Here is a 19313-nt window from a genome sequence, read left to right as displayed (position 1 = left end):
GCCTAGAATCTTTTCCACATGCATGTACGTTATAAACAAAGAATACTTCAGAAATGATATGAAACTGAACTCGTGTCCCAGATCCCTTCTGGCACCGGCAACTCCACAGCCGGTCTGAATGAGGACGAGGTAAAGAGCTAAGATTGCTCCCAGAGATGAAACGCCCACCACCCAGCTGCTTAAATAGTGGTGCACCAAAACTGCTCTTAATCTTGCATGTTTTTAAGCATATTAACAGTTGGCATCGCCAACCACCCTGTACAAGTATGACAGGGACGCGTCCAGCCCAACTTCCTTGCTTCTTGTTGACAAGTTTAGCCACCATTCTGTTGCTCCCTAGAGAATGCTGGAGGACCCTGTGGTAGTAGAGAAGCCCTACATCCTTGGATGAGTTAATCAGATCGTCTAGAAAGACAAATAGCTTGTAACATCTTCGTGGCAATGCTGGTGACATGTTGAGTGCTAGCAGAGTGCGAAACGAAGTGCCTCTGTGATCATCTATGTGTATTGGAGGGATTGTCAGAACCTTCCCCCTCAATGTGCTACTGAAACTTATATCTAATGGTTGACAATTTGTATCGGCCTTGAGCTTGACACCAGCCTGCTTTAGTTCTTGTATGGACAGGACCAGCTGGGTTTGCTTACCTCGTGGCTCTTGCCATGGAAGAGTAGAGAAGCAATTTTCATGATCAGGACGGATACTGTGTTGAAAAAGATCAAGAAAGTGCTGTTAGAGTTTTGAATAGATTGAAGGAGGAAGAAAAACGCAGAGAGAGTAGAGAGCTAGACTGAATCAAAACGAGTGTGTATTTTTCTATTGCATGCTCTGTCCAAAACAGAGCAAGCTCAGTGTGAGCTATAACCGTTAGAAAGAATAGCTAGATTCTCTTACATCATTGAGAATCACAGCCTTACATCCAAAACTGCTCTCTAGGATTTTTACACGTGGCTATAACCACTTAACATGACTAACGCCTAACACTTGTCTATCTTAGTGACCAAGTGAATACACCATTTAGCTTAGAGGCCTAATTACATTCTTATCAGCTCACCACTTACATTTCAACACTCCCCTTTAAATTGAGAGCTGATTTCACACCGAGTTTCTCTCTAAGATAGCAGAAACTATCCTTAGCCACAGCCTTTGTAAAGATATCTGCCAACTGCTCATTTGTCGGACAATAAATCAGATCCACAGTTCCTTCTTGCAAAGCATCTTTAATAAAATGATACCTTCGATCGATATGCTTGGTTTTCTGATGAAACACAGGATTCCTTGTAATGGCAATAGCTGAAATGTTGTCACAATGTAGAGGTGTAGCTTCGGTTTGAAGTTCTCCAAAATCTTCTAAGACAAATCTCAACCAAATAGCTTGTGTTGTTGCTTCAGAGGCACTGATGTATTCTGCTTCAGCAGTAGAGAGTGCAACACAATTTTGCTTGACTGAGGCCCAAGCAAACACTCCACTACCAAAAGAAAAAGCATATCCAGAGGTGCTCTCACTATCATCCACAGAACCACTCCAATCACTGTCACAATAGCCAATTAGGACTGCCTCTTTTCCTTTCACATACTCCAGACCATAATCTAGAGTTCCTTTTACATATCTAAGAACACGTTTTGCTGTTCCAAGATGTTTGCTAGTGGGACAATGCATGAACCTTGCAAGCAAACTAGCTGCAAACATAATGTCAGGTCTAGTAGCTGTGAGGTATAGCAGACTTCCAACAATCCTTCTGTATTGCTCTTCACTTGCCAATCCACTTCCATCATCCTTACTTAGTTTCTCTGAGGTAACTAGTGGAATAGATACCGGCTTACACTCATTCAAACCAAATCTGCTTAACAGAGTTGTTGCATATTTCTTCTGATGAATGAATATGCTTGTTGGTGTTTGAATTACACCCATTCCCAAGAAATGATGCAAGAGCCCCAGATCAGTCATTTCATATTTCTCCTTCATGTCCTTCTTGAAGTCTTCTATCATTTCTTGATCATTTCCAGTGTAGACTATATCATCTACATAAATGGATACTATCAAGATGCTTGCTTCACCTCTTGCTTTGACATAAAGAGTAGCCTCACTTTGGCTCTTTGTGAAACCACACTCAGCAAAATAACCATCAATTTCACTATACCAAGCTCTTGGCGCCTATTTCAAGCCATATAGAGCTTTGTGCAGCTTGTAAACCTTGCTTTCACAACCCTTCACTACAAATCCCTCCAGTTGATCTACATACACTTCCTCCTCTAAGATGCCATTTAGAAAAGCTGACTTAACATCTAATTGATACAGCTGCCAACCCTTCTGAGCTGCAAGTGCAATCAGAGTCCGGATTGTGTCTAATCTAGCCACTGGTGCGAATGTTTCATTGTAGTCCACCCCTGGTTTTTGTGAGTATCCCTTAGCCACCAGTCTTGCCTTATTCTTCTGCACTGAACCGTCCAGATTTAGCTTAGTTTTAAACACCCATTTAACTCCAATCACTGGTTTATCCATAGATCTGTCAACAAGTTCCCATGTATCATTCTTTTCTATCATGTTCAACTCATCTTTCATTGCCTTCATCCATGACTCATCCTTCACAGCTTCTTCAAACTTCTCAGGCTCCATTGTGCACAGATTGCATTGTGCTAAGATATCATCCAACTTCCTCCATTTCAATGGAGTATGATCGAAGTTCTGAGTGTCTTCCAATCTACTGCTTGCCTTGCTTGATTCTTCATAGGAGACTGAGTCTATAGATATGAAACCAGAATTTCGATTTCCTACAGGTGTTTCAAACAATTCCACTTGAGAATTCCTAGGCTGCTCTTCATCATTCACCATCACCACAGAATTTTCAGTTGCTTCCTTCCAATTCCATATTGCTCCTTCATCAAATACAATGTCTCTTGACAGTAGTAGTTTTCTAGTGACAGGATCAAACACTCTATAACCCTTCTCACATGTTGCATATCCAACAAACACTCCCCTTGTGCTTTTGGCATCCAATTTCTCTCTACTTTCTTTTGGTTTATGCACAAAGCACACACTGCCAAATACCTTCAAATGAGCAACACCTGGTTTTCTTGTGCTATACGCTTCAAAAGGGGTCTTGTTTCTAAGAGCCTTAGTAGGACACCTGTTTAAAATGTACACCGCAGTGTGTACAGCTTCTGCCCATAAGTAATAAGGCAACTCCTTCTCATGTAACATAGCCTTAGCCATCTCTACCACTGTCCTATTCTTCCTTTCTACCACTCCATTCTGCTGGGGTGTGTAAGCCATGGAGAACTGTCTTTGAATTCCTGCATCTTCACATAGTTTATTGAATTCACTAGATGTGAACTCACCCCCTCTATCACTTCGAACACATTTCACTTTGTATCCACTCTGCAACTCCACCATAGACTTGAATTTTTGAAAACAGTTGTAGTGCATCCGACTTGTATCTTAAGAAGTAGACCCAAATCATCCTTGTAAAATCGTCTATGAGCAGCATAAAATATTTATTACCTGCTAGAGACTCATTTTGCATTGGTCCACACAAATCCATGTGTATAAGCTCAAGGGGTGTACTTGCTCTCCATGCTTGATCCTTAGGGAACCACTCTCTGTGTTGCTTTCCCAGTTGACAGCCTCCACACACTTCATTTACATCCTCCAAGTATGGCAAACCATGTACCATCTCTTTCTCCTTAAGCTGATGTAGACCTTTCAGATGCAAATGGCCCATTCTTTTATGCCAAATCCAGGTAGAATTGGATATACCAGCTCTTAGTGCAACATAGTCATTTGAGGGCAATGACAATGGATAACACCTATTTTTCCTCATTTCCACCTTCATGATGAGATTCTCGAGAGAAGAACCATCATAGATACTGCACATGCTGCTTCCAAATACCAAATGATAACCATGTTCATCCATTTGGCCTACACTCAACAGATTTTCCTTCAAACCAGGTAGATACATGACTTCTCTGATATACTTTGTACCAGAGCTTGTGTCAAGCACTAAAGTACCCATGCCAGCTATACTTACAAGCTCCCCTGTTGGCATTTGCACCTTGCCTGTGACACTTGAATTTATGTCAATTAACAGCGCCTTGTTCCCAGTCATATGGTTACTGCAACCACTGTCTACATACCATTCTCCATTTGCACTCTTCTCTGAAATTGCACAGTTTGCAAAAAACAGATTCCCTGTTACTTCTACTTGGCTTGCATTATTTGCTTTCTGCACTCCTTTGTTTGCAGTACAGTCCCTAGCCCAATGTCCAAATCTATCACACTTATAGCACTTAGATTGGCCCTTATATCTACATTCTCCAAAATGAAATTTAGAGCATACTTTGCATTGAGGCTTCACTCCATCTTGATGCACATATTGTGATCCATTTGAGGTTTGTGCAGCACCAGCTTGCTGTGGCTTCTGTCTAGACTCCCATGGTTTGTTGTTAGACTTCCAATTCTTCTGAGACTTAGTAGAACCAGTTTGAGTACTATTCTTGTTCTGCCCTTTTGTATCGACTGAGAAAGAGCCAAATGCCTTCTCAGCTATGTCCACATTATGCATGTCAAAACGTTGCTCTTGACTCTTCAATATTGCAATAACCTCCTGCAATTCAATAGTCTCCAAACTCTTTGTATTTTCAATCACCAAACAGATGGGATCATACACTCTACTAAGACTGATTAACACATTTTGAACCAGCCTCTCATTTGATAACACTTCTCCAAACGTTTTCATTTGATTTATCAATTCATTTAATCGAGTAAGATATGCAGTTAGTTGTTCACCTTCACGCATTCTCATATACTCAAATTCCCGTCTGAGATTCTGAAGTTTTACAGATCTGACCTGATCACCACCGTGGTACTCACTGTAGAGTAGATTCCATGCCATTTGAGATGAGTCGGCATTTGCAATCCGAGGGAAGATCTGGTCAGAAACTGCGTTTTGTATAATGCCCAGAGCCTTTGCGTCCTTCATGAGCACAGCAAACATCTCTGCATCAGCTTCTTCTTCCGATGATTCTTCAACTTTCGTCGTCTTCTTCTTCGAATCAGGGGTTGAAATCCCCTTTTCTACTAGACTCCATAGCCCAAGAGATTTGAAGATCGTCACCATCTTAATACTCCAGAACTCGTAGTTCTCACCGGAGAAGATTGGAGTTCTTACTTCTGAACTTCCAGATCTAGCCATCTTTTGGTCTGAATCAAACAATTTCTCTTCTCAGATGCTTAGCTGAGCTTCGATTGAGCTCAGTGACCTCACAGATTATGCCCAAATCAAAAGACCCAACCTGGCTCTGAGGCAATATTAGAGTTTTGAATAGATTGAAGGAGGAAGAAAAACGCAGAGAGAGTAGAGAGCTAGACTGAATCAAAACGAGTGTGTATTTTTCTATTGCATGCTCTGTCCAAAATAGAGCAAGCTCAATGTGAGCTATAACCGTTAGAAAGAATAGCTAGATTCTCTTACATCACTGAGAATCACAGCCTTACATCCAAAACTGCTCTCTAGGATTTTTACACGTGTCTATAACCACTTAACATGACTAATGCCTAACACTTGTCTAACTTAGTGACCAAGTGAATACACCATTTAGCTTAGAGGCCTAATTACCTTCTTATCAGCTCACCACTTACATTTCAACAAGTGCTTCCCTTCATTTGATGTAGATGTCCTTGGAGCAGTGGGTTGAAGAAGCTAAAGGCAAGCGCTTCCAATTCAAAAGATGCATGTTGCTCGGTAGAGCAAGAAGAGCTTCTTGTCAGCTGAAATAACTTTTGTAAAAAAAAAAAGAGCGGGAGCTGGTTTTCAAGCTTGATTAAATCCTAACGGAGAGTTGGCAACATCCACCTTTTAATGGTGGAGGGTGTGTGTTCAAAATCTTGCTGCATTGAGTCTCTGAGCAACTCTACGACGAAGCAATCAAGAAGCATCATCTTGACAAATTCCTCACTGCATAGCTTGGATTCTTCTTAGTAGCAGCTCCGAGGCGCCTCCCGCAACTTCTGCAGTTCCTTCTTCACACGGTCTAATTCTTCCAGGTTTGGTTTAAAGAGGCACTGAAAGTAGATTCGCTTCAGTTTCTCCATTTCTTGTAACCTTGGCAATCCATGATGGTAAGGACCAATGGAGACAATGCAGGGTTCATAAGCCTTCCTTCTCACTTGGCGCATTGTGTAAGGAACCTTGTAAATGGAGGTAGAGCTACTCTCTTCATGAATGGCAATCTCCATTTCTTCTTTCAGGTGAAGCTTTCCTATTTGATAAGCCGCATGCTTCATGAAAGCCTCTTGTTTACAAAATGGGAACTTATAAATAAACCCAAAATGGGTGAAGTATTTATAAAGAATTAAAAAATTAAAGTGTTTGAACAAGAATGCCCTTACTTATTTTTATATTGCCTAAGGAGTTTTTCTATTTCTTCTTTTCATATGATGCCATATGGAGCCAAAGAGTTTGGATTCTCTTGCTTTGGACGAATGTTGCATCTTTTTGCTTGAGATGGGTTCTTCACATAAGATGATGATGCTAATGTTTTTTTATCATGAGGGCTTTACATGGAGTTTATGCTTCTAACATGTTATTTATATTGTGTAGCTCTTCTTCTCCTAAGCTATTCCAGTATGCGTTGTCGTTGTCTTCTGCTGCAATTTGTTATGCGATCTTGTTATAGATTTCATATAAAAAAATGTTTGCTCCTGTTGTGCTTATTTTGAATTCATATGTGTCATCTAGTCTCCTGGATATAGTCTCTGAATAAATCTAGATAAAGTTGGATTGATGAAAGAGGTTCAGACGATCATCATTGAATAATTGTTGCTTAACTATTATGGCTCCTCTGTGTTTTGAATGGCTTGCTTGGTAGGGATCTCTGTCTTTGTTCATTCTGCCGGACTAAGCAGTTCATTGTAAGAAATAATAATACTATGTTGTGCTATGTCTAGGTAAATACTATCCTTAAACCACTCTAGGGATATGCTAGTGAAATCTAATTTTATGCTCTTCCATAGAGGAATATAAAAACTTATGACTTCTTTTAATTTTGAGAAAATGAATCTAAATTATCACTATTTTCAATATAAAGTTGACCTAAATAACCATACTCTGCTAAAAATGCTGGAGTAACTATGATAGTTTTCTATTTACGCTCTAAATGCAGTTCTCTATATTCAACCATGTTAATATTAGCTAAGTAAATAATATAATGAGAACAGCTTTTGATAATAATTTTTATACCATGATGTGGACTATTCTTTAAATTAAAAAGAAAAGCCTGAATGTATAACTGAAGAGATGTATTTTGTTCATTGTTCATACTCTAATCTAATCATATGACTCTTAACATCTTTTAGTAAAAATCTATACCTTTCTCTAGCTAGAGTTTGAAGGAAATATAGATTTTTAATTTTTTGCTCTAGGGAAAATTCTTTATTACGCTCAGGTAAGTTAAGCTCATTAGCCTCTTTTTCTTGTAAAATCATACTTAAGTTTTGACATCTTAAATTAATGATTCTAAAATTTCTTACTATTGTATCATACTCCTTTCCCTCTTCATGTTTTTCCTGGAAAAAAGAAAGTTGTTGTTTTGCTCTTTTATAATCATAATTATATGCTAAAAACTCTTGTTCAAGGGCTTTAATAAGTTTTTCATGCCCTCTTCTCATGCTTTCAGTATTAGTTCTAATGTTCCAAAAGTTGTCTAAAATAACTTTTTGTTTATCTGCTAATGATGCTTGTACGATATTTTAAAGCAGGATTTCTAACTTCTTGTACTAGAATTCCATTATAAAAATAAGTATTCACTATTGGTCTCGCTTGACTAATCATGCTTAATGAATTACCACCTTGTGATGGTATACCACAATTTTTGCTGCCAGATGATGATGGTCCAAAATATTGCATACTTGTTAATGAATAATACGAGATAAAATGTTTGCTAAAGTATTGTCCATATCTTTAATATGCTCAAATATTGGTCTAAATCCATTTCCTGTAATAGAATCAACAAAATCGGCCCATCTTCGGGGTGTTTGCTTATTAATAGTAATTTTATTATAATGTGAAACAATATTCTGACAATCTGTTCTAATGGTAAATATCTCATTATGTAAAAACAATGAAAATGCTTCAAGGGAGTTAATGACTCCTAAAATTTCTAAGTCAGTAGTTGGAAGTCTAGCCTATATATCACTAAATTTTCCTGATGCATATGTACAAACTTTTTCTTCAGATTTTGGTTCTTGTGTTTCTTTTGATATAAAATTCATGCCCATCATATTGATGATGCATCTGTCTCAACTATTTTGTAATTATTATATAATGGTAATGCTAAAGGTTTAAGTTATATCTTGTTTGATGCTTTGAACTAATTTAATGTCTTCACTATTAAAATATTTTTGACCTGTTTTACTAGTTTTACTATGCAATGCTATGATTTTTCTTCATAAATTAGGGATAAAACTTCTAGCATAATTTAGTAAACCTAAAAATGCTTGTAATTGCTTTTTATCCTCTAGTTTATCTGGAAATTCTAACATTTTTTTAGTTATATGCTCTTGTAATTGTATAGTTACTGACTTAATATACATACCTAAGAATTCTATATCTTGTTTTCAAGCTCTACTTTGTTCCTACTTATGACTATACCATTATCAATAAATTCTTTCAAAATAATTTCTAAATGTTTTCTATGTTCATTTTTATTTTTACTATGAACAAAGATATCATCTACATATACAATATAAAAATTATCATACTTCTTAAAAATTTGGTCCATCTTTCTTTGAAAGATCGATGGTGCATTCCTTAGCCCAAATGGCATTACAAGCCATTCAAAATGTCCTTCTGGACAAGTAAATGCTGTCTATTGGATTGATTCTTCTGCTAATCTAATTTGCCAAAATCCTGATTTACAATCAAATTTACTAAAATACTTACTTTCTTGAATTTTATTCATAAGTTCATCTTTATTTGGTAGTTTATAACCATCTTCATAAGTATTATCATTTAATCTTCTATAATTATACACTATTCTAGCTTTAACTCTTTTAAGTTCTGAGTGTTTTCTAACTACGAAGTCTGCTGATCTATGCCTAGAATTTGAAGGTCTAATTACTTTTAAGTTTAAAACTTCTTTTATTTATTGTTCAAATTCTTGCTTATCTAACAAATTACAAGGCATATCTATTTTTCCAATTGTTAAGTCTGGATTAATAATGTCTAATTTTGCTAATATCTTATTCTTATTCCAATGTAGTTGGGGATCATCTCCTAAAATTTTAGTTTGTTCAGCTAATTGTAACAATTCTTCTAAATTTTTTAGTCTATCTATTTGCATAATCTCTAAAGGATCTATTTCTCCTATCATTGGATACTCATGGTCAAATATTATATCATCATACCCTAGATTATTTTGTTCATATATTTTTTGTTCATTTATTTCTTCTAATTCTTCCATATTATAGTATTTAAAATTTTGTTCTTCTATGTTAATACTACTGTAAGACTCTGATATATTACTTTGATCTGTTGTGGTTATACCTTTCTTAAAAAATGTAATATCTGGAGGTGTATATAAAAATCCTCCTTGTAAACTTTTTAAGAAATTTAATCCTAAGATAAAATGATATGATCCTACTGGGGATATAAAGGTTAATGGGAAATTAAACTGTTGTCTTTCTATCTTAATTGGTATATTATTAATACAATGTGTTAAGTATACAGACCTTGTATCAAAATGTATAATTCTTACTGGTCTAGCTAATTTTTGCGTAAATTGTTCTGGCACTAACTCTTCCTTTATTACATTTTTTGTGCTTCCTATATCTATCATAACTGTTGTTTGAATTTTATTTTCTTTTAACAATTCCAACTCACAATTAATTGTCATTAATGAACTAGTCTTTTGTTTCTCTATACTAGGGCAATTATTCTTTTGATTATTGTTATCTATTACCTCAATTGTATTTATTTATATTGATCTATTATTAAAACAAAGTGTATAATAAACTATTATTTTAGTGTAATATTTTTCTACCACTATTTTCTTACATTGATTACATTCTTGAGGCTATCCTAAATTAACATATTTAAATTCCTCATGCTCTTTTTGTTCTTCAAACATACACATATATTCATCTAATTCACTATCAGAATTACTAAAGTAATCTGATACTGATTCTGAGTCTAAGGCATTAACACTATAAATACTTTCATTATCACTTAAATCATCATCAAGACTATAAATTGATTCTAAGTCTTCATAATCTTCTAGTTGAAATTGTTCAATTAATTGTAGTTTTTCTCTAGGTTGCTTTCCTAATTTGGGACACTTGGGTCTAATATGTCCTACTTCACAACAAAGATCACATTTACATGTACTTTTATTAGGTACTTTATATTTTCTAATTCATGGTTTATTTGTTCTTTTCCTAAATTGTTTGTGGATATATTTTCTTCTTCCAAAAGTTTTTTAAGGTTGAATTCTAAAAATGTTATATTGTTGTTTATAAGGTCTATATTTTTTATAACTCTTTTTATATGGCTTTTTCTGCTTAAATTTTCTATGACATCCATATTGTTTAGGTAAATCTATATTTTTATAGCTCATGTAAAACTGTTTTCTAATTTGTATTTTTGTTTTTATTTGACTACATTCTAATCGTAATATATCATATACATATTGTATTCTTGCTCCTATGGATACATCTAGTTTCCTAGGGTGTTTTTGCCTTTCATTCCAAATTCTTTCTCCTATTGGGCCTTTAATTTTTGTCATATAAGCATCTAATAAATTAAGATCATCAATTATGACAGTTCTTCTGAAATACTTGAAAAAGTTTGAAGTATATTCACGAATATATTGTAAATCTCAAATTTGTATAAATTTCTTATGGCTCTAATTTGTTCTTATTCATTTCTACCATCTAATCTATTATGATCTAAAAATTCATATTTAATTAATTTAACAAATGCATCTATATTAAACATTTCTTTTGCTGCTTCATGTTCTCTTGGATTTTTAGTTTTCCATGCTTGGAAGTAATAAAAAACCATTCCATCTAAAGTATGTTCAAAGTAATCTAACATATCTTTATTATTACTAAAATCTAACATTAATGTTGCATGTACACATCATTTTTCCCATATTTCTATAGTCTTTTCCTAATCTTGTGGGTCTACATGATCTAAGTTTAATATGTTTCCTGCCAAACTAATTTGTTCAATTCCTCTATTTTTTTTCTTGTTCCAAATGTTTCTTGTTGAAAAGCATTCCTAAATGTTTCTTCATTATTTTCTCTATATAGTTCATTAGTTTGCCTAAGATTTTGGTAGTGTGTTCTACTTGCAGGTGCTACAAATGGTCCAGTTGAACTATACTGATCTTCTGCAGGCATGCATTCTCCTTCAATTAACATATTTTGATAGTCTTTTTCTCCTAAAATATGTTCTAATCCTATATTTAAAATTAAATCTTTCATTTCTTTATCTGATAATCTATGTAATCCTAAATCATAAGTCTTATATTTTTCTATATATTCTTCTTCATTTAAATTATAAATGTCATCTATGAGTTTATCAACTATATTATCAAAATTGTGATCAATCATATTGATTTCTAAATTATCAAATGCCATGTGTATTTCTTCTTCTACTTCACTTTCCAAATCTTCTATATCATTTATTTATTTATAATTAGTGAATCTTACTATTGCTTCACCTATGCGATTTTCAAAAAATTGTGCTTTATCAGGTTGTCTATTTTTTGTAAATTAGGTAAAATTCATTATGTTCCTTCTAAAAAGCTATTATCTACTGGTTTTGCCTCTATCATATTAACATGTTTACTGCCAAAAGTTTGTACTAAATTTTGAAATTGTACATTAAATTTATAATATAATTATCTGAAAATTTTCCTACATACATAAGACTAATACTTAAATTTTTGTATTCTCATTTCATATTATAACTTTTTGTTCTTATACTAATTTTAATATGTTTACTAAATTCTCTAATATTCATGACATAATTAGGAATATATCATATGACTGCTAGGTTTGTGCTAAGATCTACTTCTGCTATGGCTATAGCTACTTGCTGATGGTTATCTCATCTGTCATCATATATGTACACTAATGATTTAGTTCCTACTTGTGCTCTAGTGAGTCCAGCTATTCCTATCATAATTGTTCCTATATGAATTTGTTGATAGTGTGATTTTTTAAGATGTTCTGTTGTTGTGTTACTAAGTAAATTAGGAATTACTTCTTTATCTATACAACTAACTTCATGTTGACTAAAGCTACTTACAATATTGTGTGTATTTTCAAATATTCTTAATTGATATAAATTATAATTATTTTTCTGAGATTTTTCAAAATCTTTTCTAAGAAATTCTTGTACTTCTTGTTCACTAGGGTATATATCTTCTGTTATAACTATTTCATTTCCTTTTCTTCTAAAGAGTTTCATTTACTATTATGAAATGGATTTATTCTACTTTTTCTTTTATGAGAATTATTTCCTAAGGTTAAATTTTCTAATTTATCAACTAAATCTTTGGATAGTGTGGAAGTGGTATTGTGCACTACTTGATTGATTTATGTTATTTGTTCTTCTAATTGATCTACTTTTTCAGTTATATTTAAGATTAATTGGATTATTAAATTATTTTGTCTTATAAGGATATTACTACTTACTACAGATGTTGTAAATTTTGTAAGACCTACTAGTTCATTATCTAGTTTACCAACTTCTTCTGGTGCCTTGATATATTTATTATTAATTTTAGAATATTTCATTAAATTAAAAGTCTATCATGTACCTTTTCTATTTGTTCAGTTAATGTTTTTTGTGCTAATTGAATTTTTTGCACTTCTATTTTTAATTGCACAATGATTTCTAGTAATTGGAGTTCTATTTGTTTTGGCTTGCTATCTATAAGATCTATGAGGTCTTTGATTTCTTTCTTACTAGGAACTCTTTGAATATTTTGATTATTATCTTCTAATTGAGATGTTATATAGTCTAAGTTTTGTCTAATTGTTTTTAAGGAGTTTTTCTAAAAATATTCTAATAACTGTTGAATTATTCTATTATGTTTGTTATGTTCAAATTTTACACTTTCTGCTTGACTAATTAAAATATCAACAATACTATTTTCTAATGGACTGTTACTGCTATGTAATAGATGTTTGTATTCTTTTTGTGGGAAATAACAAACTAATGTATTATTATCTAAGGTTAATTTTTTCTTTTGTTGTTCACTGATTACTAAATTAAGATACTCTATCATATAATTACAGTTTATCTAAGTCTACCTTTTTCTTTTAAGATGCCTAAATGCTCTTGAAATGCTTCTGTGGATTCTTTACAAACTTGTAAATGATGCTGGTTTCTTATTATGCTATTTTGTACTTCTAACTTTCTTCTAGGATAATTACCTACTTCTGGTGATTTTATCAATTCTTCTAGATTTCTAATTTCTATTTGGTATTCAACTTTATGCCTCTTTAATTCTTGTAACCTTTCTTTTATTCTAATAGGTGTCCACCAAGGGCCAAACATGCAAAGGGTTTACTGTTCTTAACTAGTGATTCTAGTAATTATCAAAATTTTAACAGGTTATAAAAGGTTGGTTTTTATCAGTTGTGTTGATTGACTTATGTCCTCAAGGTACTTTACTGTTATAATCATATTATTAGGGTGCTAAACTAAAGTTTTGATACCATTATTTTTCTCGGGGTCTCGGTCAAGGTTTCTAAATGCTAAAATAACAACCAGACACCTTTCCTAGGACATGGAACTGCAAAGATGCAAACTAAAAAGGCTATGGAGCCGAACTCAGAGGTTCCTTGACAGACATCCAATTATTGTTATGGCAAATACAAAACCTGACCAAGTGCTCAAACAAAGTATCGATCGTCAGTTTAGTAAGATAATAACATAATTATGAAAAGTATTTCCCTATTTTGGACAAGAAGTCTGCTAAGAAAACCAAAAATAAAAGAGAAAAAGACTTACTTAATTGCTTTTGTTGCTAGAACTGTTATGACCCGGTATTAACGGTGGTCGGAATAAGAGAGTAGTAAGAAAATAAGAGAAAGTATATGAACAAAGGGAGTTCATTGATTAAAAACTGAAGAAGGAAGTACTAAGATTTTTTCTTCTCTAATGTTGTTGTACTTCTCTCTTCGGAGTTACAAACCATATACACCATTTTCACCAACTTCTATTCTTTTGCTAAGGATGGCTAAGGATGAGAGGAGAAGCCTCTCTATCTGATACCATCTCTATCTCTCTATGAAGTTTCATACATACATCACATGCCAACTGATGGCAAACAAACGATTCTTCTGCCTTTTAAGACAAAATGCGCTCAAAAATATGTACAAAGAAACAAAAACACTATATCTGATACTGTCGTTGCGCAGTAATAACTGTTGGGCAGATGCAAAGTGACAAAGCCTTCACATGGTCTGGTTGCTTGAAGACAAAATCTTCACATACATGTCTGGTTTCTTCACATGCTGATGGTGGTTTTCGGTGGAGGAAAGAGCTCTAGAATTTGCATGTCTTTGATGCTAAAGATAATGGTTTTGTCATCATTTGGGAAAAAAAAAATTGGGTGTTTTTGAAAGCTGCCTGTTTTTTTTAAGGATTTTCACTAAATTTCCTTTTACAAAACCAGAACTTAAGAAAAACCTTCTTAAAGTCTTTCTATGTTTACAAAACTCAAGCAATTGACTTCTAATGCATGGGGGGGCATAATTTAATCCACCACCAATATTAAATATGAGACCACTACCCTATTGCTAACTAAATTAAAGTTTAACCCTTCTCAGTTGTGACGTTAAAGAAAATAAAATTTGTTGAGCATCTGATTTCAAATGGCAACTTGACATATAGTGACACATTTATTATGACCAAGAAGTTGGATCACGTCTTGCTCAATTGTAAAAGTTGCTATTGCACCAGTACGTGAATGTGCTTGTTGAGATGACTACTTTACGTGCTTGTTGAGATGACAAATAAAGTATGCGAAGCTAAGTTTGGAATGAAACTAACAAACATAAAAAAAATTGAAGTCAAAATACTGGCAATTTCCCAAGAAATGTTTGATAGATACAACTGATTTTGGGGTTCAAATGGCACCTAATAAAAACTTGCTCGTGAACATTTACCACTACATCCTAGGTCCTAAGTTCGACGACTCCTTCCCACAATATCCCTTGTATAAAAAAATAATAAACAAAAACAACTTGCTCATGATTTTATTGTAATTGCTATTCCTGTTATGATAGAATTGCAGAGATCCCATCGAGGGGGGCCCTTTTTGTTGTAAAAACAAGAATTTGATCCTTTAATCCCAACTGTAAAAAATAAACAATAAAATATAGGTGCTAAACTGAAGACTTATACCATCCTCCAAAATCAACACAAACAACGTAGAGGGAAGGGTTATGCAATGTGACCTGGGCTGGGTTATTCATCTGAATTTGATTCTAAATTAGATCTAACGATGTGCCGGTACTTTTCGGGGCTATCCCACCAAGTTGGGGTAGTGAATATGGCCTTCTCCAACCAGAACTTATCATAATACTTCTTCTCAGTCAGATTCTTGTAGAACCTTCCCCATTTGTACATGGAACGCTGTAAACGAATACTCTTGGACCCCGATAAGAGAAACTTGATATAGTCCTTTGCTAGCCGAGTCCACTCCTCACCGCTGATGATGTAAAAATACTGCAAGAAAAGCATTTGAGTTTGAAATGTAAAAAGATATTGGGTAGGGTACATTACACATCCAGATTCTCTAAAAACATATTTTACAGCAAGAAAGAGTGGGGGCAAATTCTCATTCCACTAAACATGCTGTTTTTCATAAGAGAGAGACTTTTATTACTACAAAGATGAAAAGTAAAACAGGGGCCAAGCCGTCTGCTGAGCTACCTAGCTGTCTGATCTACAACCAACAATCACCAAACCTATTACCGCAAAACACTAAAAATTAAAAGGTCTTGCACATCAGCACTCCAATCATAAAATAATAATAATAATAATAAAGCCTGAAAATAAATCTTTTTGAACTCTTAAGACACTGACACTCAATGGATGCCCAACATCTAATCGTATGCCACAAGTGATCCACCTCACCCTTAGCTCCCTAAAAAATTCTCCTATTCCTTTCCGGTCCACAACCACCAAATTTTTTCCATCACAGCACATATTCCCTTCCTCCAAAGAACTTATACCTCTCATACAATAAGGCATTACATGAAACTGGAGTATCCAAGCTCACTTTAGATTACCTAAACAGTTGACGAAACTACAACAGAGGTGGTAACTGTTTTACTAGAATATTAAATAACATCATTGCTTCTTGAAAATCCTAATAATACACTTTGCTAAAGAAAACAGTTAGAAGAACATGATTTATTAATGAGAATAAAATGGTAATAAAACAGGACAATCAATTAAAATAACATAAAATATAAAACAGATAAATTGGAAAGCAAGACAACCAACTCCACGTTGTATTTCTTCAGCTGTTTCCAGCATATTTTTGGCATCCCCATTTTACCAGAAAGTTCATGGAGAATGGATGAGCGGAAGATCAATTTACACTAGCAAGGTGCAATAAAAAAGCTGATGGGACTTAAGATGCATACTAAATTTCAAAACAACCTGGAAGCAAAATCCAAACTACGGCCCACCATTTTACCGAAGCTCAAAGGCTGAAGGTGATTCGATACTTTCAGCGGATGCTTAGTGAAAAAGCCTCTGGCCACGTGCAAAAGCACGAGCCAAAGGGCTAGTATTCATTTCGGCAGCAGCAAGCAAGTAGCAATAAGTGATACTTTACCTAAGAGCCATTGATTGTTAATTGTGATGCTTCACTTATGTGCATTGTGTGTTTCTTGTCTTTCATCTCTCACTTCCAAATAAACAACACGCTTAACAGATAGTGGATACAGAATTTTCATACAAAGACTCAATAACAATAAGGAGTGATCAAGAAAAGACATGATAATCACTTCTGTAAGAGAATTTAGGATTATTACCAGAAAAATAAATCCAACGGTTGCGAGAATCACTTGCAGTGTTTCATCCATGATTCCAGCAAGGCCTTCATCCTCTGATCCAGAACCACCTGCACCATCACCGCCACTGCCTCTGCCACTGCCACCACCACCACCACCACCTCCTCCTCTCTCTTCATAAAATTCATTCTTTTCAATCTGCTGACGTAATACATCCTCTATCGACTGGTCCTTCTTCAAATTACCCATTGCTTTCTCAAGGGCTTTCCAAGGGGAACCCTGGTTGCATTAAGAAGTGTAGTGATAATATACAAGGCATGCATTGCATGATTACAAAGAAACTTGCAGTAATTAATGAGCATACATATATCTCATAAACAAAATATTCATCCCCTCAATGCCCTTCATTACATAATAAATAATCGTAAGCATATAAAGCATCATCTCACATGCCAGGAAGAAAGATTGCAATTATGACAAGGAAAACATGAGAGAAAAATGTAGGACTCTTTTGTTGTCATTACACATACAACCATGTAGGGATTTCTTGAAACCTTCAATTTAAACTCTTTGAGTTCCCATAGCCCAACAAAGGCCTCTCACCTCATCACCACTTTCACTCTTTCCCTTGCCACCTAACACGCAGACAGGTGCAGATTGATGGTACTTGGATAAAACCCTGCATTGCTGAGCCTTCAAAACCGGCATCCGTTGTTGCCGAATGGATGCATTATAGGTTGGCTGCAAACAAGTTGGAACAAGAAGCTTTGGAGATGGACGAAGAGCTTGAGACGTGTTTCTGAAACAGATGCTAGGTTGGGAGGAAGTAATCTGAAAGGTACTCATCCTCCGTTGCTCTGTAAAATCTCACATGAAGCTCCAAAATCCTAAATTATCATCTTCCAAATGTCACTGAATATCACCCATGTAAATAAATTCATCAAAATGCATTAAAATCGGTCTAAATATACGAATTACAGAGCCATATAATTTAATAGACACCATTACTAATATTATTATTTACACAACCAAATAAATAACCATTGCAACTGTCCTATACTATTTACACAACCAGATAACAAAGGCAATAAACAAAGCTTCAAGCTGGGAGAGAAGAAATGAAAAAGAAAACCAACCAAATTCAAATGTGAAAGAACAAAGAAGAGGTACCTTTTTGGCCCTTTGAGAGCAATCCACCGAGTAAAGTAAGAGTTTTTGGGATTTTGGTGACAACTGGAAAGTGCGGGATTAAATGTTTCACTGTGAAAGAGGGAGAGCGAACAAGAAAAACTGGAAGAGGAGGAACAAGGATTGAATTGAGTAGGAACAACTGAACAATTGCTTGGGTTCTAATATGGACTCCGGAAGAGTGCAAAGTGTGAAAAAAAAAAAATTTAAGTCGGTTCGGCTGGGGTTTAGGGTTTAGGGCTTTCATATGATGAGGCCCAAAGTTATACAGTTGATGAGGCCTATCTCATGACAAAAATAAAATAAAAGGAACATAGATAAATGTTGTTAATCACTTGAGTTACAAGCTCCTTGCCTCTTACCCTAACAGAATTGGAACCTATGCATACACCTCTTGTGTAGGTAATTAAACCCAAAAGTCAGCTCTTGTTCACATAGTTATACCCATAAATTGCCTCTAGTCTTGGTAATTAAACTCATATAATACATTTGGTACGGATCTTTAAACTCATATTTAAAGTAAAAAAGTAACTATCTAAAAGGTTACAAAAATAGGAAGAAAAAAAAGGCACACCTCCACAACAGATATACTCACACTTTAGTATATTGAGATAAAACTCCATAAAAATTGCTTTGGAAAACCTAAGAAAAAAACTATTACCTGCAGGTATGTATTATATTGCCCCCTTTCATTGAGGGATCCCTCAAATTATTTTATTTTAGGAGAACCCGTTCTTCTGGAGAAGCAAGCTCTAGTAGCAGTTCTAGCCATAGAACCCTAAGGGTGAAAAACTCACAAGAAATAACCATGCGGGACGTAGAAAATGAGTTATGCAACTGGGATATACCCAGAGTACCCATCACTGATATATACTATAAAGGATCTTTCAAGTTTAGATCTGATCATGCAATAAAAACTGTTGAAAAAACGATATCTTTCATTGATAAAAATGATAGTTTCTAGCTATTTACTCAACATCAAATCGACCAGCATCTAGATAGAAAATATAACTATTTGCACATAGGCTTTGTGCAAGTAGCGGTGAAACCACTTACCGAATTGCCCAGTTCAATCTTGTTATG

At 34.5% G+C, this 19313-nt stretch overlaps 1 protein-coding gene across 2 annotated transcripts; it reads right to left on the bottom strand.

Annotated features, from left to right (window-relative positions):
• Positions 1-15352: 15352 nt before the first annotated feature.
• LOC117614216 lies at positions 15353-18389 on the bottom strand. 2 transcript variants are annotated; one of them, XM_034342943.1, is made up of 4 exons: positions 18213-18389; positions 17646-17954; positions 17064-17321; positions 15353-15744 (listed from the first exon to the last, which is right to left on the bottom strand). In XM_034342943.1, the coding sequence occupies exons 2-4, from the start codon at positions 17886-17888 to the stop codon at positions 15484-15486; spliced, it is 762 nt and encodes a 253-aa protein (XP_034198834.1). In that variant the 5' UTR covers positions 17889-17954; positions 18213-18389; the 3' UTR covers positions 15353-15483. The 2 variants fall into 2 exon arrangements, with proteins under 2 accessions (XP_034198834.1, XP_034198833.1); XM_034342942.1 differs by having other exon boundaries at positions 17646-17929.
• Between the last annotated feature and the right edge of the window lie 924 nt (positions 18390-19313).

This window comes from Prunus dulcis, chromosome 1 (assembly GCF_902201215.1).
Source record: "Prunus dulcis chromosome 1, ALMONDv2, whole genome shotgun sequence".
NCBI lineage: Eukaryota > Viridiplantae > Streptophyta > Magnoliopsida > Rosales > Rosaceae > Prunus > Prunus dulcis.
The sequence above is the reverse complement of the archived record's forward strand: the minus strand, read 5'-3'. Positions and strand labels throughout refer to the sequence as shown.